Here is a 23,670-nt window from a genome sequence, read left to right as displayed (position 1 = left end):
GCAAAGACCAATGATCAAAAATGTTACAACAGGCTTGAAGTAAATAGGATTATTCATCACCTGTCCAGGTCAGGCTCTACCAGGGCCATTATGCCATTATGCTGGGATGCAGTTTTCCTCATTTTTGGAAAAGCATTGAAGAGGCCGTTCTTTCCATACCCCTTTCTCCAGAAGTGTTTCCCAAAACATATGAGACGCGAGCTATTCCTAGCTTGTAAATGATCTGGAAAGACAATCCTACAGCTTGCTAATGCATCCTTTTTTCTCATTCAAAGCCATCCTTCCGTGTTTCAAGGAAAATAGACAGAGGAGACACTTGGGAAGAATTTGGGGGACACCAGGGTTTACCAGAGGTTCTGTAGTCACAAAAGTACTTTTGTATTTGTGACAACCTCCTCTTTGGAGGTAACAAGCCCGGAGGGTCTCATATGCATGCTGAATGTCCATAGCTACCAGTTCAATTGGGCTAAAAAGCAGGGAGGACCTCAACTGCCAGTACCCCCAACACAGGCAGAGAACTGGGTAGCTGGGTATAGGTGAGCTGGCAGAGGATTTTAAAGGTCCTGATGCCAGTGAATCTCCCACACTGACAACTCGGAGCAAGCACAGAGAGGAGTGACTCTAGAGCCTGTACTTAGAGAACAGGACCCTGAATCCAATCCAGAGCTGTGCCATTAAGACTGGGGTGACATTAAGTGCTTCGTTTTGTGCCCCTCAGTGAAGACTGTAGATCATGCCACTCCTCTCTCTCTCTGTCTGGGCTGCAGTCCTGTCTCATCCCTGGGGGAGATGGCAGTGTGGGAAGGAATCAACTCTCACACACGTCCGTACCCACAGCTGTGGGCAGTGCCATGTGAGGGGGCTTGCCACCTTTCATCAAGGACCCAAAAAAACTGAGCAGTATTCAAATCAAGTTTTCAGGGCCCAAACTGCAGTTCTTGAAGATCGGCAGCCTTCCTAGGGAAATGCTCACCTTCCCTCTGCTTCCCTCACCTTCCCTCTGATTCCACTTTGCTGCCAACCTTACCTCTCGTAATTTACCGCTGTGCTGGGCTCTGCGCTGCAGCCCCTGGACAAGGCAAGTAACCGAGACCTTGGTTGTGTTAACCAGGTGGTATTTGTCCCCGATCCCCAGCTTGGGGTGCAAATGTGGTTTTTAGTGGGGAGCATGATTTTAGTATGACCTTTCCTACATTCTTTTTGGGCCTTACAATTGAAAACCTCTGGAACCTTCTCTGGAGACCTCTCTTCTACACATCGGATCCCCAGCAGTCGGGATACAACAGTCGGGATCCCCAGAGTGATTCTACAGGGATGGGAACACTGTCACTGGGGCCAGTGCAGGAGCCTCTTGGAGGCTGTGCCCTGGGCACTTGGCCTTGAAGGAGGTAGCAACTGGGGCCTCCCCAAAGGACTCTGTCTGAAGGGCCAGTCCAGCATTGCAGGAGTTAATGTGGGACCGCGCGTAAAGGGAAGGGGAAAAAAGTTGGAGTTGACACTTACTGAGGGGGGGGGGGGGGGGAGCGCGTCTCCCTGACTCCTGATTGGTTTTACATTTCATCCAATTTTTTTTCTCTCTCCTCTCTCGCTCCCTCTTTTCAGTTTCTCTCTCTGATCCCAGGGGAGGGGAAACGGGAATAGTGAGAGATCAAAAATAAACCTCTTATGTCAAAGCCGGGAAGGAAGTATAAATACGAAGCGCTCGGCAGCCCACTCGGTGCTTCCCGGGGTGGGGAGGAGGCAGGAGGCGGCTGCGCGGGGACGACGTGCGGGGCAGGGGCGGAGGACGGGCGCACGCGGCCCGGGGCGCCAGTTTGCTCGCGCTCTGCTCGGCGGGCGGGCGCGGGAGGAGCGGCCTGCGCCAGCCAGAGGGGCCGCTCGGGGACTGCCGTCGCCGCCGCCAGGCCCCCGCTGGCCCAGTCGGCCAGCGAGCTGATTGATTTGCTTTTTCCTGGAGAGAGCGTCCGGGCTGCGCTCGCGCCGCCAGCACCTGCCCGCGTCGGGCCGCCTTCTTCCCTCTCCTACGCCGCTGCCGGAGCCCCCATGCCCCGCGCCGCCCCCCGGTGGCCGCCGCTCCTGCTGCTGCTACTGCTGCTGCTGCTGCCGCCACCGCCGCTGGCCCGCGGCGCCCCGGCCCGGCCCGGCGCCCGGGGGCAGGCCTCGGAGCTGGTGGAGCCCACGCGGTTGCCGGGCAGCGCGGGCGAGCTCACGTTCCACCTGTCCGCCTTCGGCAAGGGCTTCGTGCTGCGCCTGGCGCCGGACGCCAGCTTCCTAGCGCCCAATTTCAAGATCGAGCGCCTCGGGGGCTCCGGCGGGGCGGCCGGGGGCGAGCGGGAGCTGCGCGACTGCTTCTTCTCCGGCACGGTGAATGGGGAGCCCGAGTCGCTGGCGGCCGTCAGCCTGTGCCGCGGGCTGAGCGGCTCCTTCCTGCTGGACGGCGAGGAGTTCACCATCCAGCCGCAGGGCGCGGGGGGCTCCCTGCACCAGCCTCACCGCCTGCAGCGCTGGGGGCCCGGGCCGCGCCGCGGGACCCCCGGGCTCGCCGCCGCCGCCGCCTCTGAAGCCCACCCCCTCCCTGGAGGACCCGAGTGGGAGGTGAAGGGAGAGGGTCAGAGGCAGGAGAAAGGAGACGAGGAGCAGGAGAAGGAAGAGGAGGAGGAGGAGGAGGAGGAGGAAACGGAGGAGGAGGAGGAGGAGGGCAAAGAGGATGCAGAAGGCGCCAGCGAGCAGCCACCACCCCTGGGGGCCACGAGTCGGACCAAGCGTTTTGTGTCTGAGGCTCGCTTCGTGGAAACGCTGCTGGTGGCCGATGCGTCCATGGCTGCCTTCTATGGAGCCGACCTGCAGGTAGGATTCGCTTTGCCTGGAGGCCCCCAGTCACCTCCCAGAGCCTCCAAAATCTTCCCTTTCCAGTTCCTCTGAGAAAACCCTTCACATCCCTCATCCTTCCAAGACCGACCCCAAACAAGGTTCTTTCCTTTCTGAGTAGGTGCAGGAACTCTTTTCTTAGCCTCTGACCCCTGGGCTACCTGCTGCTCTCCCCCACCCCCCGTCCTTTCTAATTTAGAGTGGAGGTCCTGGCGCCTCCTCCTCTGCTACTCACCTTCACCCCTCGCATCCTGAATCTCCTTCAGCACTTGGCAAAAACTGAACTAAAAGTGGGTTTTCAAGCACAACAGCTCCCCCCATCCCCCAACCCAGGCACCTGCCTCTCCCAACAGAGATGAAAATTGGACATTTTGGAAGAGCATCCACCCCACCCTCCATTTCCCAGCCCTCTACTGGCTCCAGACCTGACAGGTTCCCAAGGAAAGTCAGCTGGGTTGGAAAGATGTGGCTGTTTCATTCCCTTCGTGTACAGAACTGAGGTTGCCATAAGTAAAAGACATTGTTTGGAGGGAATGGAACCTGGAAGGGGGCTGCCCAACTTCTGTGTACCCAGCTGGTTCTGATCAAGGGGCGTGGACTACCTTGCCAACCTGGCACTCAGCCCCGGGCAGAACTTCGCAATGCCAGCATCAGCACAGAAGGGAGGGGAACAGAATTTCTGCCTGGGGGTTAGCCTGGGAGACTGAAGCTTCAGTGGAAAAGGGAGGGGAGAAAGCAGTGGGGATATGAACTCTTTCAGTGAGCGCTCCTTGTGGAGCCAGAACTCTCCTTGGTCCACCCCAGCTGTTCCCAGCCCAGACACAGCTCTCTACTGAGCTTGGCTGGGCAGGAACATGGAGTTCAGGGGACAGCTCCTGTAGCCAGACCGCATCTAACTAGATTCAGAGGTGGTGCAGACTCAGCAAGAGGTATCTGTGTCACCCTGTGTCCCAACACCTCCCCAAGCACCAGGTGAAGTACAAGGGTTCCAGGAGAGGGCCGTACTTTCTCTTCCCCTGAGGAGCACAAAACCAGGGGCGTGCTAGGTAGAGAAGACCTGCCCTCCCAGCGGTCATAGATCCCTGCAGCAGGGATCCTGGCCACTGCCGCAGTTTAGTTGATACTTTTCCAGTAATGGCAATCTTGGCCAGTGATCCTATTCTAGGATCAGCCCATGCCCAACTGTTGGGGGCACCGAGTGCTTCAGCATCACCTGTGCCAAACAGTCTAGATGATGCACCCCATCTTTCTCACTCTGCAATCACGGGGAAATGCATCTAGATGGAAGGATGGGAAGAGATAGGGGTGAGTGGCCCATGTGGCTGCTTCTCTGGTTACTGTAGAAGCAGGCTCCTTTGCACACTGTTGTACTGCCACGTGCTGGTAAGGCAGCTTTGAGCCATCAGTGTGGTCTTTCCAATGGGCTTTAGGTCTATGATGACTGCATATCTGCTTCCCTGCCCACCCTGAAAGCAAAAGGAGGCACCAGCCAACTCCCCTGACTCCTTTCCTCAAGCAAGTCCTCAAAAGGGTGGTTAATGGGGCTTCTCCCATCACAGGTTAGGGCCACCACACCTGGCTATTAGGGAGCTCTACCAGAGAAAGGCTGAAAGCACAATCATTGCAAACCCTGAGCTGAGGTGCTGAGCCACTTCTCATGCATGGGCCAGTTTCTGACATCTGCCTGAGAACCAGGAGGTAGGAAAGACAAGAGCACAAGGAAGCATCAGATAAAGTAATTACTTTTCAGGCTTCAGAGCCAAAATGTTTTCCCTACTGTCTTCCTACCATCTCACTCAGCCCATCACCTAGTAACTTAAGATACTGAGTATTTACCTCAAGTATATATTTGGCTGGGCTGGGCTGGGTCTGCCTCGGGTTCTCTTCACAGAGGCACCCAGGAACACTTCTACCCTTACAGATTTCTGACCGGATGACCCAGTACATGCTTGTCCCATCCCCTCTCCCTCCCCATATGCTGTTTCTGGACCACCCACAGACACACACCTTGCACCCAGCCAGCCTCCATGGGTCAGAAAAGCATATCAGAATAGGCATCAGGCACCTGTGTAGGCTGAGGGCCTCTCCCTAGGGGATCTGCTTCCAGGTCTTATACCTGAAGGAAAAGCCCTGTCTCAGCTGTACCAACTCCATCACCTCCCCTTTGGTCTCATTATGTCACAGCCCACTTACACCCCTGCCTGCTGTCACCACTCTGGGGTGGGGCAGGGGCTGAGGCACAGCTGCTTCTGTGACCTCCCAGTGACCCCTCTGCTTTGACTGCTTACCAGCTGTGGAGATGCCACAGGATAGACTTGAACTTCTCAGCTCAATCCCCGGACTTCCTAAACATGTCCATGAGCTCAGCTAAGACAAGAATGAATGTCATGTTCTAGTTCCCCAAGACCTTGCCTGCCCAGATCCATATCCCCAAAATAGAATCCAGTTCTTTATAAGTAACTCTCCGAGGCATCTCCTAGAGACTTCATTTGCACAGATGGAAGGCACTTTGAGGTATCTTAGCAGGCAGTGGTGTAAGGTAAGGGTGAAGGAATTTTACCCCCTTGAGGGCTTGCATTTCCTCATCTGTGAGGCCAGACACCTGGACTAGGTCATCACTGCTAATGTAAGCATCAGTGAGGCCGCTTTTCATGATGAGTCTTCTAGAAAATTCAGCACTATGTGGGGAAACCATGCTCTGGGTGCGTTCAATTTGCATAATGGTTTGTATGCATCACCTCAGCGGAAATACCTGTGAGGGAGGCAGAGGAAAAAGGTTCAGCTCACAGGGAATCTGTGACTTTCTCAAGGTCACACAACTAGTAAGCAGCAGGTCTGGGTCACAATCCAAGTGTCCTGAACCTGAGTGCAGTGCTCTTTTTCTCTTGTGCCATGAGGTTGCGTTAGCATGAGAAGGGTATGTGGCTCTGTGGCCCTACACTTGTCCATATTGTGCGAATAGGTCATTGAATCCAGCAGTCCAAAGATGCCCAGCCAAAGTGGGAGGCCCTATCCTGGGAAGAAACCACCTCAAGGCCAAGGGAAAGAATTAGCCATGCTAGAAGCTGGTCACACTGTTAAGCGACAATGAAGTTTTCCAGAACTCTGTACACTTGAGTTCACTTAATCCCTTGACAGAAGGGCCCCCCCTCCACCTCCCACCTTCTTATCTGGTTTCAGAGTTAATGAGCTCAGACAAAGGGGGCTTTCTGAAAGCAGGGACCACCTCGGAAGAGGCCATTAACTCTGTCTGCATCCGGCTGTTGCTGATTGTTCCCTGGATGAATCTGGAGCAGGAACGCAGTGAGGGGCAGGCTGAGCCGTGCCCCACACTCAGTCTGAGAAATCCATCCTGCCGGTGGATCAGCTGCCAGCTGAGCTCTGAATTCTTTGCTTAGCTGGGAGAGTCCTAGAAGTGGTAATCATCATCCCCAGAGAAGACCAGAGGACTCCCAAGATGTCAGGCTACCAGCAAGGGATTTCAGGAAAGGGTTAAGTCCTAGTGATTCCATCTCCCCTTTCCCCATATCCTCTGGGAAAATGTCTCCCACAAGCCCACATATCCCAGTGTGTCCAGCACAATCCCCACTTAGGCCTGTTCTGGCATAATTATTAGTAGCATCATCTTCACTCTCAAAAGTGTCCTGGTTTGGATAAAAACAGAAGCAGACACACACCCCCACTGGCTCTATATCCCCCATGAGGATGGGGGAAAGACAAGTGTTACGTCCCAGGTGAATTATGTTCTCCTTCCAAGAGGAGTCTCTTCCAAGAATGATCAACAATACACAGTTTTTCCCAAAGAAAATGCCTTGATATTCAAAGGTCTTTGATTTGCCACTTCTGCCTCCCCAGGTGTAGACAATGCCAGGGGTAAGCTTGCTTACTGGCTTGATCTGGGTTTGTTTTGGCTATGCTGTCGCTGTCCTTGCAGCATCCAGGGTAGGCAGCAGTGTGGTGAGTAAAAGCATATGCTTCGAAGGATAATCAGAATGACTGAGTGTCCTTGAGTAAGCTACCAATTTCTCTGGGCCTCGATTTCTTTGCCAGCAAAATAGGAACGGTTATACCAATGTCCTAGCATTGTCTTGAGGATACAAGACAATATAGAGAGCACCTGACCCAGTGCCCAGCACATAGTAGGTGCTCAACAAAGAGGAATTAATACCAGAGTTGCCTTCGGTGATGACATTTGTCAGAGGAGTAGGATAGTGTGGTCATATACCTTCATAGCCAGCCCACTGCTGTGTTGGCTCCGCTGTCCCATGCAGCAGGGAGGCCTTCCTTTCCAGCTTGCTCAGCTCAGAGTGTTTAAGCTTGACTCACTGTGGTTCCAGTAAGTGCGTATACCTTTGGAGAGGGACATTGCCCCTTGCTGGTTTTTTTAATGTTTTATTTATTTTCGAGAGACAGAGAGAGAGAGAGAGAGCACTAGTGGGGAGGGGAGCAGAGAGAGTGAGACACAGAATAGGAAACAGGTTCCAGGCTCTGAGCTGTCAGCACAGAGCCGAACACAGGGCTCTAACTCACAAACCGCAAATCATGACCTGAGCCGAAGTGGGAAGCTTAACTGACTGAGCCACCCAGGTGCCCCGCCCCTTGCTGCTTTGAGAATGAGGATCGATGAAGGACATCAGTGCAGGACCCTCTCTCTTCTCCAATTGCTTCTTTACTCTCTTTGGCCTCTCCCCCACCTCCTCAGTAGTCTGGGCCCTAGGGAGACCCCCAGTAGGAAAAGTATGGCACTGGTTGCTGAGCTCAGAGTGTTTCCATGTTGCCGTGCTCCCCTGCCTTGCCTCTCCCAGGTGTGCAGCAAGGAAGCGGTGGGACCCACAGTGTGAAGAGCAAGTGAGCCAAGCATAAGGATAACAGAGCAGAAGAAGCCGCTGGAAATGCATTTGGCCCAGGCCCAGCCTTCTCCTGGACTCCCACTGCACTTGGCTTTGGCTGCCATGGGAGCTCTGGGGGAGGAATCTCCTTGTTTGTATTGCTAAGAATCAGAGTGCTATGTCTCAGCCTAGCTGGCTCGGGCATTTCTTTCTCTTTTTCAGGTCCTAGGGGCACTAGTGGAGGAGACTCCCTAGAAAGTGCCCCGCCTTTTCCCAGTGAGAATTAAGGGCATGAGGTCCCCAGGTCATTCAAGAGCAGGGATGTTGGACCAGCCCTGGCCAGGCTGGTCATGGGCTCCCACTTACCTGACATGGTTGCTGGAGGTCATCTGCTGTGCTGGGGCCCCCACACCACCAGGGGCACCATCTTGTTCACATTCTTTAGCAAGTAGCCCACACTTGTGTGGTGCACAGAGAGGTATATATGGACACCAGGTGGTGGAGTGAGCCATCTGACCTTCTCCTTCACTGGCTCCTGAGCCCTCTCTCTGTGGGACTGTAAGTCGGGTCTAGCCTTTTGCCTAGGGTACCAACTGAGAATCGGAGGCTCACAGACTGACAGCCAACCCCACCTCCCCAGGTCCTTGCCCCTAGGTAACTGCAAGAGGCACTGCAAAGGTCAGGCTTTCCTGCCATAGTTTCTTAGAGGAGCTAGCAGTGGGGATAGCAGTGCCTCCCATCTCCAGAAGCTCAGCAAGACAAGAGAGAAGGGGAGGACCAGGATTTGGGATTTTAACAGACACACTGAACCACATAGTTCTTGTAGCTCTCTATAAGAATTTGTAGCAATGGAAATTATCTTCTGAAATAGCAACCAGAAGGACATCCAAATGCTCTCAAGTCTAATCCACTGCCTTGAAAAAAAAAAAAAATGGCTCTCAAGCCTGCTCAGCCCTACAGTTATTTAGTATCTGGAGAAGATGCTGTGAGCTCCCTGAACTGCAAAGGAGGAGACTCCCTGAAAATCTTAGTTTCGGGAAGCCTCCGCTGATGCTTCAGCCCCTCCTTTGTACACAAATGTACACCCCTGTGCCTTTGGTTTTCCCTGGGGATATGGCTGGTGCATGGTCCCCACTCAGCTGCATTGCCCGAGAGCCCCAGTCTGATCTGGTCAGCTTGGGAACACAGATCCTTCTTAAACCTCAAGCCTTCCGGGACCAATGCTGAGCAGCTGGCATCTTGTGTTAACGCCTTTTTTGTAAGACATCATCTCCCCAATTTTGAGATTGTGAAATTGGGACTCAAAAGGAAGAAATCTTGTAAAGAGAGTTGCAGGTTGCCTCTGAAGAAACCCTAGGGCTTGGTCCCTGGCCCATCAGATTTGACCCTTCCTAGGGCAAGAGCGCAGGAGACTCTGCCCCCTAGAAACAGGGAAGCCTGGCCAGGAAGCAGCCTCAGCGAGCTCCCATTCCTCAGCCCTCACCCCCAGTTGCATAATGATGTGATTGCTTTTTTTCCCTCAGGAATCCAGCTCCAGGAGCAAGTGCCAAGTTTCAGCTTTGCTGATAAGATGTTTACATCAGCCTAAACATAGCTGGAGTGCTTGACACGCTAAGGAACCTGCCAACCCCTGTTTGTAGGGCTTACAAAATACCTGGCTCGTTGCCTGCGAGGTGAACAGACAGATCCCATTCACAAATAATGGGATTCGTCTGGAACTCCCACACATGGCCTCAACCGACAGAGCCTTTCACCTCTGTCCCTCTTTAGCCTTTCACCCTCCTCTCCCCTCCTTCCACTCCTACCTTCCAGACCACAGGAAAGAAAAAAAGAAAGGCTTATGGGAGACAGTGCCCTAGGAAACAGGGAGCAGGGCACATGAATGGCAGGCTCAGCTGGCCACACTCCTGGCTGAAAGCACGTGTGCCTTTTCCCCCTTTTCTTCTGCACAATAGTCCGAGAGGACTCACTTCTAGAGGTCCCTGAAGCAGGAGAGTGAGCTCCATCTGGCTGCTTCCAAAGCCTTGGGAACAACCCAGGGGTAGGACAGAGGCCAAGCAATGATGTGGACTCCTTCAGCTGGCCTGGGCAGAACTGGAGGCAGGTGTGATCCTAAGCGCCTGGGTCTCATTAGGTCCACTGACTTCTCTCAAGGCCCTGGCAGAAGGGAATAGACCTTCTGGGATTGTCTAGAAACCAGCAGTCAAGCACTGGGAAACTTAACGCAAAGGGTGTAGACCTCAGAGACAGACGTACTTGGGCTGGTGTCCCGGCTTTAAGAGCTGTGTGACCTTAGGCAGCTTGTTTGACTTGTGTGAACCTCTACTCCCTAATTCATAAAATGGGGGTGACAGCGTCTACCGCACAGAGTTAGCATGAGCATCGAGTAAGGTGTGGGTCTGGTGACTGGTGCAGGCTGGCTACTGTTAGTAGTGATTATCGGAGCAATCTGCGGGCTAACAGTGCCCATCCTGAAGAGTAGAAGTTACCCAACAGGCACCAGGAAAATGCTCAACTAGATTCTAAGGGGCACATTCTACTAACCTCGAACACTCAAACAATTGCTTCTGGGCTGAGAACAGAGAGGGGATGGGGGTGGCTGGCACAGAGGCTGTTGATGTCAACGTTAAGGTAGAATAATCAGTGCGATCCAATAGGACTTTCTGTGATGATGGAAATGTTCTGTCTGCTGAGTTTAATACAGAAGCCTTGAGCCATAGATGGCTACTGATGTGCTTGAACTGTAGCCAGTGTGACAGAGGAACTGTAACTTTAATTTTATTGCATTTAAACTTTAGATTTACGGAGTCACCTGCGGCTGGTCAAGATGTTAAATGCACAAGTTTTGGAGCCAGGCCATCTGGGTTCAAATGCTGGCAGTATACTCATTAGCTTTGTGTTCTGGGTCAGTTACTGAGCCTCAATTTTCTTACAGGTAAAATGAAGGAATATAACGCCAGGGCCTCAGGGGTTCTGTGAGTCTTCAGCAACATGCCGCAAATCCAGCGCTCAGCACAGAGCCTGGCACACAGGACGCATATCAAGGGGTGGTGGCAGTGGGCAGGCAACAGGCCAGGAGATGTAACCCTCCCCTCGACCTGCCCCCTTCTTCCCAACAGAACCACGTTCTGACACTAATGTCTGTGGCAGCCCGGATCTACAAGCACCCCAGCATTAGAAACTCCATCAACCTGATGGTGGTAAAAGTGCTGATCGTGGAAGATGAAAAGTGGGGCCCAGAAGTGTCTGACAACGGTGGCCTTACCCTGCGTAACTTCTGCAACTGGCAGCGGCGTTTCAACCAGCCCAGCGACCGGCACCCGGAACACTTTGACACAGCCATTCTGCTCACCAGACAGGTTTGTGGGCTGGCTCCAGAAACCCCAGGGAGGAAGGGAGGCGGGATGGGCGGATCAAAAGGGAGGGCCACTAAGGCCTGCCCAAACATGGGAAATGTCTCCCTGCTGGCCCCAGCTGGACGCCAGGAGCCTCATGTGCCGAACGACGACGAGGGGGAGGTCATGAGGACAAGTGTGAGGTATTTGCAGGGGAAGGACAGGAATCTTGCAAGGGCCCTTTTCCAAAAGTTTGTGACCAGCTGTCTGCTGAGGTCATAACAAGAGGAAATGTGCTCACACTGCCCAGTAAGAGATCGGGAGTTGGAACGAAGAGAGGAGAGCCATCTGCAGTGGTTGTTAAACACAGAGGCAGCTAACCGGAGATTTGGTAACCTCCAAACCAGGAGGCAGGCCTGCCCTCCTATCTGGTAAATTGAAACAGAGCTTCCCAAAGGCTGAAGACTCTAATAACATGTATCAGGCGCTCTTGATGTCTTCAGTCCTCACAGCAGCCCCACAAAGCCCCATTTCACAACTGAGGAAACTGAGGCACAGATCGGCCACACAGTGGTAACACTCATAGTCAAGCCTACACAGTCTTGCTGCAGGTCAGTACTCATAACCCCTGTGCTACCCTGTCTTCCAAACCAAGCTGGCCCCAGGACACACCAACACAGAAAAAGAAATGGGTTTCCTCACACGAGTGGCCTTTGTGAAGAAACAGGGCCTTTGGCTTAAAAATTTTCCTTCAACTAAGGAAGAGCAGAAACAGGAAGATGTTCTGTTCGATGTCTGTTCTCATGCCCTCTCTCTCTCTGCCAAACAGAACTTTTGTGGGAAGGAGGGGATGTGTGACACCCTGGGTGTGGCGGACATTGGCACAATCTGTGACCCTAACAAGAGCTGCTCCGTGATCGAGGATGAGGGGCTCCAGGCAGCCTACACTCTGGCCCACGAGCTAGGTAAGACTTGCCATGCCACGTCTACTGTACTGTGTCAGAGGGATCTGCCTCTTCCAAATCCAGGCCAGCCCAGGGTCTAAGGAGTGCAGATCTCACACACAGCCAGGTTCTACCCAGAATTAGGACAGACTGATTATATGCAAATAGGTACTGTGCTTTCTCCATTGCCACCCTGCGCATGAGGCCATAATATTAAAATAGGGTCTTGGGCCATCAGCAGAGGTCACCAGCAAAATGCCAAATGAAACAAATGCTCAGGTCGAGTTGTGATGCTTTGCCAGAGCTAAGTGGTAAGAACTCTGGGAAGATCCATTGGCACTGCATAAGCAAGCAAATCATTGAGGTGCATGTGAATTTAGGACAGGCTGAGGCAGAAAACAAAGGGAAATCAATGTTCCTCAGTATTCTGAGAAAGCTTCCCGAGAGAGAAAAGCCCAGAGTGAAGCCTGAAACAAAAATCTTTAAGGAACAGGAGCATGGCTATTCCCATGAGGAGCCGGTGACTGGTTAGCCCTTGAGATGCCTTCTTCTGTCAGCAGAGGGTAACTGTCTTACAAGAGGGGGGTGGGTTGGTGCTGGGCCTTGTGAGGAGCCCTCAGGGAGGGGCAGGGCAGAGTGGAGGGCAGTGGAGGCCAGTTAGGGTTGGACTTCAGGTCTCTCTTTACCCCAGGGCACGTCCTCAGCATGCCCCACGACGACTCCAAGCCCTGTGCACGGCTCTTTGGGCCCATGGGCAAACACCACATGATGGCACCCCTCTTCGTCCACCTAAACAAGACACTGCCCTGGTCTCCCTGCAGTGCCATGTACCTCACGGAGCTCCTGGACGGCGGGCACGGTAGGTGTCCCTCCAGCTTCTCCCTGCTTCTTTCTGGCCAGCTGCTGGTGGTTGAGGTCTGCCCAGCCCACCTCCTGGATTGCTAGATTGCCGTTGGCACCTGCGCTGTTTCTGGCTGAGCTCCTTCACAAAGCATCAGAGACGTTTAGGATAGAAGACACCAGAGATGTGTTCCTCACCCAACCTCCCGTGCTGTGGCAGGCTAACCATCCTCACAAGGCATGCTCTTCCTTGCCCTATCTTCTAGCGGCCAGTGTGCTGGGCTAATTTAGATGATTAGTCACAGAGCAGGTAGAATTAGTCTGAGAAGGTTTACCTGGAAGAGGTGGGCTTGAACAGAGCTCGAAGGGATGGAAGAATGTAGTACAGAGGAGAGAATAGAGCATCCGGACTGGAGACATAGATCATGCGGCAGCTTAGAAATGGCAAAGAGGCAGGGAATGAGTGGTGTGAGAGCAAGGGCAAGGGGGATGGGGGAGAGGGGTGGCCTGGTCGAAACAGTTTGACTTATTGGGCAAAGCACTGAAAACATAATTTATTTGTGGTTGTTCTCATTGAAGAAGATAGGGACACCTATGATACAAAAATAGTAGATTATCCAAACACCACTTCTTTGACTTTATTTTGCATGCCATGGTTTTTGAGAGCACATTTACATCCCCAATTATATGTGATGTAAATTAGTATGTCAGCTAGCTGGCCTTCCCTAGGTGAACACTGAATGTATTCAAGATGTTCTGGATGACAACAAAAAAAATTCAATCCTAGTAAAATGTTTACTACTGATAGTCAAAAATGGGATAGGCTCATATAGATGATTGAGTGTTGACAGTTTTTAGCTTGTCAAATAAACTACGATGGCTGGGCCTTCAACCCCAGCAATAATGTGGGAGTGTAATGTGGGAGGCTACGGAGAGCTGAGAGCGGGAAACTCCTGCTTCTCATTCTTGTTCTTCTGCTTTCCTCCATTTCTCAGGAGACTGTCTCCTGGATGCTCCCACCTCAGCCCTGCCCCTCCCGACAGACCTCCCAGGCCGCAGGGCCCTGTATGAGCTGGACCAACAGTGCAAGCAGATCTTTGGGCTGGGTTTCCGCCACTGCCCCAACACCTCTGCGCAGGACATCTGCGCCCAGCTGTGGTGCCACATGGATGGTGCTGAGCCCCTTTGCCACACGAAGAACGGCAGCCTGCCATGGGCTGATGGAACGCCCTGTGGGCCTGGGCACCTCTGCTGGGATGGCAGCTGTCTGCCTGAGGAGGAAGTGGACAGGCCCAAGGTGAGGGACAGCCACTTGGGGGTGTGGAAGGAGAGGGAGGGGGAGGCTGTTTTCAAGGAGGAAACCACACTTGAGGGCCATGAACTGAGAGACTTTGGGCTCGGCTGCAACCATGACCTCTAAGTAAAATCACTCATCTTTTAGCAAACAAAGCAAAGCATATTTACCCAAACTCAAGAGGAACTCTTCGAGGCTGTACTCTCCAATGACAGATGGTGGCAGATGGATGACACCACCAGTGCTCAAGGCATTTTGGGAACTCCCCCTTGGTAATTGCTTTGGGGTTGACTTGAAGGCTTGTGAGGATTGGTGATAGGTATGAAGCATTCCAGCACAAAGGCCAGAACTTCACCATTCAATAGAGGGAGGCCATCATGAATTCCATTACAAACAGATAGAGTGATAACAGAAGAGGAACATTCAAGAACTGAGGGAAAGGTATCCATATCCTTCCTGTGCTGCATTCATAATCAGAGGTCAGGAGAATGAGATTAATTGTGAGAATTCCATAATCAAGAGGGGAGAAGGAATCAAAGCTGTTTCTGACCAGGCAGAGAAAACTTGGCCTGGGACAGAGTAAACTTACAAGAAAAACCAAGGCTATGCCAGCAAGAGTTTTTAAATGATTCGCTTCTTTGCCCTGCTTTTAATACTTCCAAACCGTGAGGCTGATCACATTTCTCTTACTGCGAGTCACGGAGCCTGCCTATGAAACAGCATCCGCTGAGTTTTGCAGCCTGGTCCCGGTCCAGCACTGAATCACCGGGGTGGCCTGAGCACTCTCTGTCCAGAGGACTATCCTCAGTGGCATGTCCTTTGCACTGAGGCTCAGGAGCGGGCTCAGGCCAGGTAAGCCACACTCTATCTAAGCTCGAACCAGGGCAGGATTCACGGATTCATCCTCAGCCACTTGTCCTCCCCATTCAAACACTAAGCTTCTCTTCTAGGTACTGACCCCCACCCCCATCCCCCATAGCATGTGCTTCATGCATTACTGAGGAGAGGGGAGGGGGTCTGTCCAACGTTCCCCAGCACCAGAGCCAAACTCAATGCAGGGAGACTTTGACAAGGAATGATCATGGGATGATGTTTACCATCTATTTTTAAGGACAGAAAACAGTTCATAAAACACTATATGACAGAATCAAAAGTATGTAAAGTAAAAACATCACATCTTTATTATTATCCAGAGCAAAAGTATAAGGAGTTATCAATGAAAATTACATCAGTGGTTTTATTTGGGCAGTGGTATTTTTTTTTAATTTTTTAAATTAATGTTTATTTTTTTAAAGAGAGAGCAGGGGAGAGGCAGAGAGAGAAGGAGACACAGAATCCGAAGCAGGCTCCAGGCTCTGATCTGTCAGCACAGAGCCCAATGCAGGGCTCAAACTGAACGAACCAAGAAATCATGACCTGACCCAAGGTCGGACACTTAACCAACTAAGCCACCCAGGCGCCCTGGGTAGTGTTTGTTTGTTGTTTTTTTTTTTTTTAAGTGTTATTTTCTCTTTTATACTTTTCTGGGTTTTTCTTTTTTTACATAAGTAAATAATACTTTTGTCATTTTAAAAAATTATTTTGCTTTTGAAAACTCTATGAACCTATCAAGGGCAAAGCTCTGTTCTCCCAGGTTGATTGTAAAGATAGAAGCAACTCTATTTCCCGGACATTATCCTACCACTGGAACTGGTAGCTGGTAGACAGATAGCAACAGTTCCCAGCAATTATTACTTTAAACCAGGACTTCTCAACCTCGGCCCTAGAGACATTTGGAGCTGCATAAGTCTTGGTTGGGGGGTGGAAGGGGAGGATGTCTTCGTCATTGTTAGATGTTCATTGTTGGATATTTAGCAGCACCCCATCCTCTATCCACTAGAGGCCAGCAGCATATGCCCTCCCCAGTTGTGACAACTGAAATGTCTTCAAACATTGCCAAATGTCTCCAGAGGATAAAATTGGCCCAGATGGAGAACTGCTGCATTAGACACAACCTTATTCCCATAAAATGTTGTTTCATTCAACAACTAATACCAAGCACCTTACTAACAGCAAGACACTGTTTTAGACACAGGGGAGTCAGCAGTGAACAAGTCCCACACAGCCTCCATGTTCAAGAAGACGATAACCAAGCAAATCACACAGTCATTAAACAAATGATTAGGGAAGCTTACTGAACAACACCCACCATTATTATGAACATAGCTAGGTGAGGAGGTCAGGGCCATGCCCCCTGTTACATTGACAGCTGAGGCCTCCTCACCTCTTCTCCTGATTTAGTGCGGCCTTGTGTGTTTCAGGCTGTAGTGGATGGAGGCTGGGCCCCATGGGGACCCTGGGGAGAATGTTCCCGGACCTGTGGAGGAGGAGTACAGTTTTCACATCGTGAATGCAAGGACCCTGAGCCTCAGAATGGAGGAAGATACTGCCTGGGTCGGAGAGCTAAGTATCAGTCCTGCCACACAGAGGAATGCCCCCCTGATGGTAATGACCACTGATGGCCACGACTGTTGTCACTGCAGCAAATCCCCAGACAAGAAGTAGGATGGGTCTCCTGGGGATGCAGAGCTTTCCTGAGATCCAGATATGAATGGACTCTGCAAGACACCAAATTTTAGGGCAAAGCTTAGTGGCCCCTAGACAGCTCTCACTTGGGCTGGGAGAGCATAGCAAAGTCAAGGAAAGAAATTTCCCTTGTCTTCTAAGATGTGTAAATAGAGGATGTCATTCCCAACCAAACTCATTCAGGGGGTTGGGGGGAGCTCTGCAGAAAGGCGAGAGTCTAGGATACTAATCCTCCTGGAGGCATCTGAACCCTCGTCTGTGTGCAGAATAGAAGTGTTTTCCAAAGCAATTGTCAGAGCCAAACCTCCACTGTCTTTCCAGCCAACATTCAGCCTAGGGCGGAGGGAGGGTTTCTGAATCTGATTCTAGTGCACATTCCTTCTGAGAAGAGTTGCCCATCTTCCCTTGGGGCCATGGCAACTGCCTAATGGAACCTTACCAGGGAGCAGCACCACCTCTAGTTGGCATATATTCCTACCCCCTAGTTCCCGCTAGAAAGCACACATGTTAACTCAGAGGCAGCAGGGGTAGCAGCAGAACTGGTGAGAGGGAGTCATTAGACATTTTTCCCCACCATCCCATCCAACTCCCCCTTGTGCAGCTCCAGGAAATTTTGGCAGGCAGCAAAAGACAAGCAGAGTTTTAAGGGAGATTCATCCAAGTGCAAAGACACACTGACATTGGGTTGGTGTCTAATGAGGGAATCTGTAGGCTTTGCAGTTTTGCAATGGCATGAGGGATCAACAATGGCATGAGGCTCTAGAAATTTTGCCCTGGAATCATGAGAATTTGCCTGGCATATGGGGTAAAGAGAAGGAGAGACAAAGGAGAAGGGATGACTATAAGGCACAAGGTAGACATGGTGATAGTATGATCTCAGGATGCACCAGGGTCCATCCTCTCAATCAAGTGGTTTTTAGTGCCTCTTGTGTGGCTCAAACTATAATAGGTGTTATAAATGACCTTGTAAAAATGCACAAGACATGTCCTCAAAGGACTTGCGGTCTAGTTAGAGATCCACCTGCATTTTACAAAGCAATTAAAGCCTAATCTACGAGGCCTAGACCCCTAGACTTATGAAGAATTCGGAGCAAGGAAAAGCCTGAGCTAGTCTGAACCTTCACAGGGAGTTAGGGCTGAGCAGGGCCTGTACAATGGAGATAGGAATGAGGTGTAGGAGGATGTGTGCCAGGGAGGAGATGGGAAAGGTTTGAGAGGGGCTAGGATTCACTCAGGTGGAGTCAAGCAGCATACTAGCCCTTCAAAGCTACACAACAAAGGTTTGTGAAAGCTAAAAATGGTATCTGGAGATTCTCTGCACTGGCTGTCCGTCAGGGAAGCTTTTTGAAACACAGAGGCCCAGACTGCTCAGGTGCATTGAGTCAGAATCTCAGGAGTAGGGCATGGCCATCTGTGTTATGAAAAGTGTCCACAGGCCATGCAGATGTACAACTAGGGTGGAGAACCTCGGTATTAAGAGCAGGTTTAATTTCAGGATTGTGGGGTAAAAACAACAACAACAACAACAACAACAACATATGTTACTCCTGACAGATTGTTCTGGAAGCAGCATGTAGCAGGATGGGAGAGGAGGCTGGGAATTAGGTCTCACATGAAACCACAATGCCTCTCCTCGTGGGAGGTGGACTCAGATGGTGAGAGTGGGAAGGAGACACTTAAAATCACAGATTGTCCTGAATAGAGTGTAGGACTTAACAACAGGTTGGAAATAGTGGATGTAGATGCTCAAATGTTCAGCAGAAACCTGACTCCAGTGTCACAGCAGAATGTGGCAGTATCCCCAAGTGCAAACTAAACCAGTTAATGGAGAAGCCACATGGAGTTGGGCTTTTGCTGAGCTGGAGGTAATCTCACTACTACAAATGGAGGTCCCTCCAGAGACAGCCAGAATTATAGCCGGTGAGGAATAGGGGCAAGATCAGAACCAGAGATAGATCTAAGAGTTCTTGGATACATGTCCAATGTCACCAAGGAAGTCAAAATAGAGCACAATTAGCAGGGTCCCAAAAATATACTCCATGGAGCATTTAAGCTTACTGAGTTGTCCCCTGTAACTACTAAGTTTATTCATTTATAAGATAAAATTGGTATCTTCCCCAAATGGAAAGGACATTTATCCTTACCTTGCCACATGGACCTAGATTGGGAGAGTCTAGGAATGTTGAGCCCAGATGACACTGGACCTGTGTCCTGGGATTGGGTCAAAACCAGGAGGAATAAAGCGGCTCTGAATCCTGGCATTTCTGGTGCTGGGTCGTCCCTGCTCTAGCAAGCCATGTTACCTCCATGTAATTTCTTACTCTTTGTAGGGAAAAGCTTCAGAGAGCAGCAGTGTGAGAAGTACAATGCCTACAATTACACGGACATGGATGGGAACCTCCTACAGTGGGTCCCCAAGTACGCAGGGGTGTCCCCCCGGGACCGCTGCAAGTTATTCTGCCGAGCCCGGGGAAGGAGTGAGTTCAAAGTGTTTGAGGCCAAGGTGAGAATCCTGCTGGAGCTCAGAACTACGGGTGGGGAGCAAGGCCACCTGGTTCGACCCCACCTGTGGGCTCCCTCTGTGCACACCATGCCCTCTGTTGCCCTCCCTCTCCCCACTGCAGGTGATCGATGGCACCCTTTGTGGGCCTGAGACTCTGGCCATCTGTGTCCGTGGCCAGTGCGTCAAGGCTGGCTGTGACCATGTAGTGGACTCACCTAGGAAGTTGGACAAATGTGGTGTGTGTGGGGGCAAAGGCAATTCCTGCAGGAAGGTGTCTGGTTCCCTCAACCCCTCCAGGTGAGTATCACCCACAGTCCTGTGCCTGGGTTCTAGAAGAGCTGGACAGGCTTTAGAATCACATCGGCCTAAGTGTGGACCGTAGCGGCCACGCAGCACTGAGCTGTAGTTTTTCTGTAAAGCATTGGGAGGCCCCCCTATCTCAGAATCATTATAACAAGTCATGAGATGGGCGGAACCCTTGGCATAGTGTCTGACCCATAGAGAGGACGGTGCACAGGGCAGCCAGAGGCCCCGAGGATAGGGGTGTATCAGCTCTGAGTCAACCAGCAATACAGCTATGCTGACTAACCAGGGCCTTGGCCAGAAAGCAGCTCTCCCAGGCCTGTTTTGGGAAGGACATCTCACCCTACACCTGGTGAGTCCCACCCTTTCTTCAGGTGGATCTTTCAGAAAGGAGTACAAAGAGGGGGCGGGTCTTGGTGGCCTTAGGGCTTTCATGAATCTGACAACTCTGGATGCTTTGTCACGTCTTAAAGCCATAAGTTCATAAAACTAGTATTTAAGTGCTTTTATCCCTGTAGCCTCATTTGATTCCTAAAATAAGATCAGATGGCCAATACTATTATTCCCCATTTACAGATAAAGAAACTAAGGCATGAAAAGATCACATGATGCTCCTAAGGTCACACTGATAGTTAATGACAGCTGGGAAGAGAACCCAGGTGTCTTAATCCTGCGCTATTTTTTTCCTGCCGTGGCATACAATTCCGGAGAGGAATGGCAAGGGCATATGTTACACGGCCACACTGTGCCTCTATCTGTCTCTCACTATCTCTCATCTTATCGGGCTCAGAGAACAAAACCAGCCTACAGCAGACAACTTGGCAGTCTTCAAATTTAAACTCAAAGGATATAGAAAAAAGAAGCATGTGGTGTGAGATATTCAGATACTGGGTCCGTTAGCTGGTTTTCTCTTAGGCATTAGACATATGGGGCTGTGGATTCTTTCAGAGCTGCCCTAAACTAAGTGGCTAGCCTGAGTGGATAGAAAGGCAAGAGTAGCACAGAACTGACCGCCTGTCCTCAACCTTCTTTGCTTTCTTCCCAGCCTATGTAACACGAGCACTTTTGCCCCAGAAGAGAAGACTAAAAACTAAGGTTTTTCCAACCCACATAAAGCCCTAGACCTACAGTAGAGTTGAAACATGTTCCCCGGGGTGCCTGGGTGGCTCAGTTGGTTAAGCATCTAACCCTTGATTTTGGCTCAGGTCATGATCTCATGGTTTGTGAGTTTGAGCCCCATGTCAGGCTTCATGCTGCCAGTGCAAAGCCTTCCTGGGAATCTCTTTATCTCACTCTCTTTCTGCCCCTTACCCTCACACACTCATGCTTGCTCTCTCTCTCTCTCTCTCTCTCTCTCAAAATAAACTTGAAAGAAGAGAGAAAGAAAGAAAGAAAGAAAGAAGAAAGAAAGAGAAAGAGGAAGAGAGAGAGAAAGAGAAAGATAAAGAAACACATTCCCTATCTTCTCAGAAGCACACAGCTCATGCTGTCTGGACACACCGGAGGAAGGCAACTAGAAGCAGCATTTATCACTCCGGCTCCTGCCCTGGGGCCCTTTTAACTAAATACTAGGGACTGATTGGCTCTAAGAGGTAGAGTGAGATGTCCACCCTGGTTGGATTCTGGAACGGGTGTGTGGAACAGATTTTTCCACATGGGTTTGAGCTTTGAGTATGAAAGTTGCCAAGCAAAGTTATATACCAATGCAAGGAGCTAAAAGTGTTTCGAGATCTCACTTGAGCCAAGAGCGGCCAGGTTTGGCAGCACTGATGCAGCCTTGCAAACCCTTCTGGGATATCTTCCTCTGTGCTGATGTCCAGATCCACACATCTAAACTCCAAGCATTTGAAACAGAGTTACCAGGCAAAGCAAAAACGCTTGAATATCCCAATGCACAGAACATTCCTATTGGCCTCAGCAGCTAATTTATCAGGAACTTTGGGGCAATTACTTGGATGATTTGCTGGTGGTTTGTGTCTGTCCACCCTGGTCACCAGCGTGCTAACTTCCTGAGGCACTGGGCTGGGTAGCCACTGGTCCTAAGGGTGTCTTTCTGTTCCTATCATAGTTACGGCTATAATGACATTGTCACCATCCCAGCTGGTGCCACTAACATTGATGTGAAACAACGGAGCCATCCAGGGGTCCAGAACGATGGCAACTACCTGGCATTGAAGACTGCCGATGGGCAGTACCTGCTCAATGGAAACCTGGCCATCTCTGCCATAGAACAGGACATCTTGGTGAAGGGGACCATCCTTAAATATAGTGGTTCTATTGCCACCCTGGAACGGCTGCAGAGCTTCCGGCCCCTGCCTGAGCCTCTGACTGTGCAGCTCCTGACTGTCCCTGGTGAGGTCTTTCCCCCCAAAGTCAAATATACCTTCTTTGTTCCTAATGACGTGAACTTCAGCATACAGAACAGTAAAGAGAGAGCAACCACCAACATCATTCAGCCCCTGCTCAACGCGCAGTGGGTGCTAGGGGACTGGTCTGAATGCTCCAGCAGCTGTGGAGCTGGCCGGCAGTGGCGGACTGTGGAGTGTCGGGACCCCCACGGCCAGGCCTCCGCCGCCTGCAACGAGGCCCTAAAACCTGAGGATGTCAAGCCCTGTGGAAGCCAGCCGTGCCCACTGTGATCCAGCGGGGTGAGGCCAGTCTCGTGTTCATGGACTTGGGGTGCTGGAGTGCAGACAAAGGTACCCACTGTGGCAACCCTACCTATGGAGGTGGTGTGGCCTACCTAGGCCTGCCATTGCCATGGCCACTCCAATTCGGCATGAATTCACAACGCGGAGAAGAGAACGGGGACAACAGATCCTAAAGTCTACTATCTGGTGGGTTGAACCTAGTATGGGTTCAGGTAGAGGACATAGGTTAAAAGGTAAAAAAAAAAAAAAAAAAAAAAAAAAAAAATGCACTTATTGACCCAAACAGGAGACTCAGCCTGTTTGCAAAGGACTAGTAGAGTTAAATGAAAAAAAGTTTTTCCTATTTGGTTTCCCCGATAAATAATCTACCTCAGGGGGAAAAAATTAGTAAAACAGAGACTCGGAGTATGGGGTTGATGGCTAATGTCAAAGCTCCACAGCTGCACCCCCGAGCCACCTTCAGGAATGACCTTAACTGTCTTCAGTATTAAAATCCATTGCCTAAAGGGCTGCAGAGTTGTAGGACTGTGGAGAGCCGTGCAGGGTCTCAGGCTGCACCTGCAGGGGCGGGTCCATTTCAAGTATTTATGCAAATGTGTCTCTGAACTAAAGTGTGATCTTATGCCAATGCAGTGGTCTGATCTGGTTCACTATTTCTTTGGAAAAGGCAGAGGACCCAGAGCCCAAGGACGGAGGCAAAAACTAGGTCAGCTGACCTTGAACGCACACAGGGAAGCTGGCACCTTGCCTGGGTCTCTCAGGCCTTCCTCTTGCTGAATCCAGCTCATTCAGGCAACTCTTCATCATAATCTAGACCAGTCATTCTCAAATTCGAGCAGGCATCCAGAGGGATTCTTAAAATACAGATTTCTGGGCCCTACCCCAAGTGTTACTGATTCAGTGGGTTAGAGAGGGAACCTAAGAATCTGCATTTCCAGCAAGTTCCCAGGTGATGTGGAGACTGCTGGTTTGAGAACCACTGTTCTGGTGGAAATATCCAACTCTGAGGTAACAGTGGCTGTGAGATGCCTCTGGGTTCATTATTCTTGAGAAAGACTATCCCATTCCATTCTGCAAACATACACAGCCTCCCTTTGATATATTGACCAGCCAGAGATACCAGATTCTCTGTGGACCTGAGGAAAGCTGAACCCATATCTAAGCACTGTCATCCCAACGACCTCAGTGCCTTCTCTCCACATCAGACTTTATCTCCACCTCACCACTCTCCTGGCCCCAACAACTTGCAATGGTCCCAATCAGCCCTTTCTACATGGAACTGCATCCCCCACCTGCTACCTAAACCCTACCTGAGAGCCCCAGAATCCCACCTTCCACTCTGTATCTCCTCACCTCTTCCTGGTTCAGTCTTCCATATGGTCTAGTGTAGAGGGAACTCAGTCCTTGCTCATTAATGGGTACAATGAAACAGACGACATCAAGAAGTGACATTGTAGTGAAAAGAAGGAACACATATAAATTCGCATCTTACATTTTTCATCACTTTGACCCCTTTGTCCCTCCCTTTTGCTTTCTCT

At 50.9% G+C, this 23,670-nt stretch overlaps 1 protein-coding gene across 1 annotated transcript; it reads left to right on the top strand.

The window, feature by feature from the left end:
- The first annotated feature begins 1,634 nt into the window (after positions 1-1,634).
- On the top strand, positions 1,635-22,760 carry ADAMTS8 (ADAM metallopeptidase with thrombospondin type 1 motif 8). The gene is made up of 9 exons (XM_047823861.1): positions 1,635-2,847; positions 10,817-11,056; positions 11,862-11,997; positions 12,668-12,835; positions 13,812-14,113; positions 16,411-16,594; positions 19,006-19,178; positions 19,300-19,475; positions 21,550-22,760. The coding sequence occupies exons 1-9, from the start codon at positions 1,666-1,668 to the stop codon at positions 22,118-22,120; spliced, it is 3,132 nt and encodes a 1,043-aa protein (XP_047679817.1). The 5' UTR covers positions 1,635-1,665; the 3' UTR covers positions 22,121-22,760.
- Positions 22,761-23,670: the final 910 nt, after the last annotated feature.

Source organism: Prionailurus viverrinus, chromosome D1 (assembly GCF_022837055.1).
Source record: "Prionailurus viverrinus isolate Anna chromosome D1, UM_Priviv_1.0, whole genome shotgun sequence".
NCBI classification, from domain to species: Eukaryota; Metazoa; Chordata; class Mammalia; order Carnivora; family Felidae; genus Prionailurus; species Prionailurus viverrinus.
This window is presented reverse-complemented; position numbering and strand designations above follow the sequence as displayed.

Excerpts from the sequence above, each read along its gene's own strand:
- ADAMTS8 (XM_047823861.1), top strand. The coding sequence starts at position 1,666 with ATGTCAAAGCCGGGAAGGAAGTATAAATACGAAGCGCTCGGCAGCCCA. Across the intron at positions 11,057-11,861 it reads CCATTCTGCTCACCAGACAG|AACTTTTGTGGGAAGGAGGG; the intron begins GTTTGTGGGCTG and ends TCTGCCAAACAG. Across the intron at positions 16,595-19,005 it reads AGAGGAATGCCCCCCTGATG|GGAAAAGCTTCAGAGAGCAG; the intron begins GTAATGACCACT and ends TACTCTTTGTAG.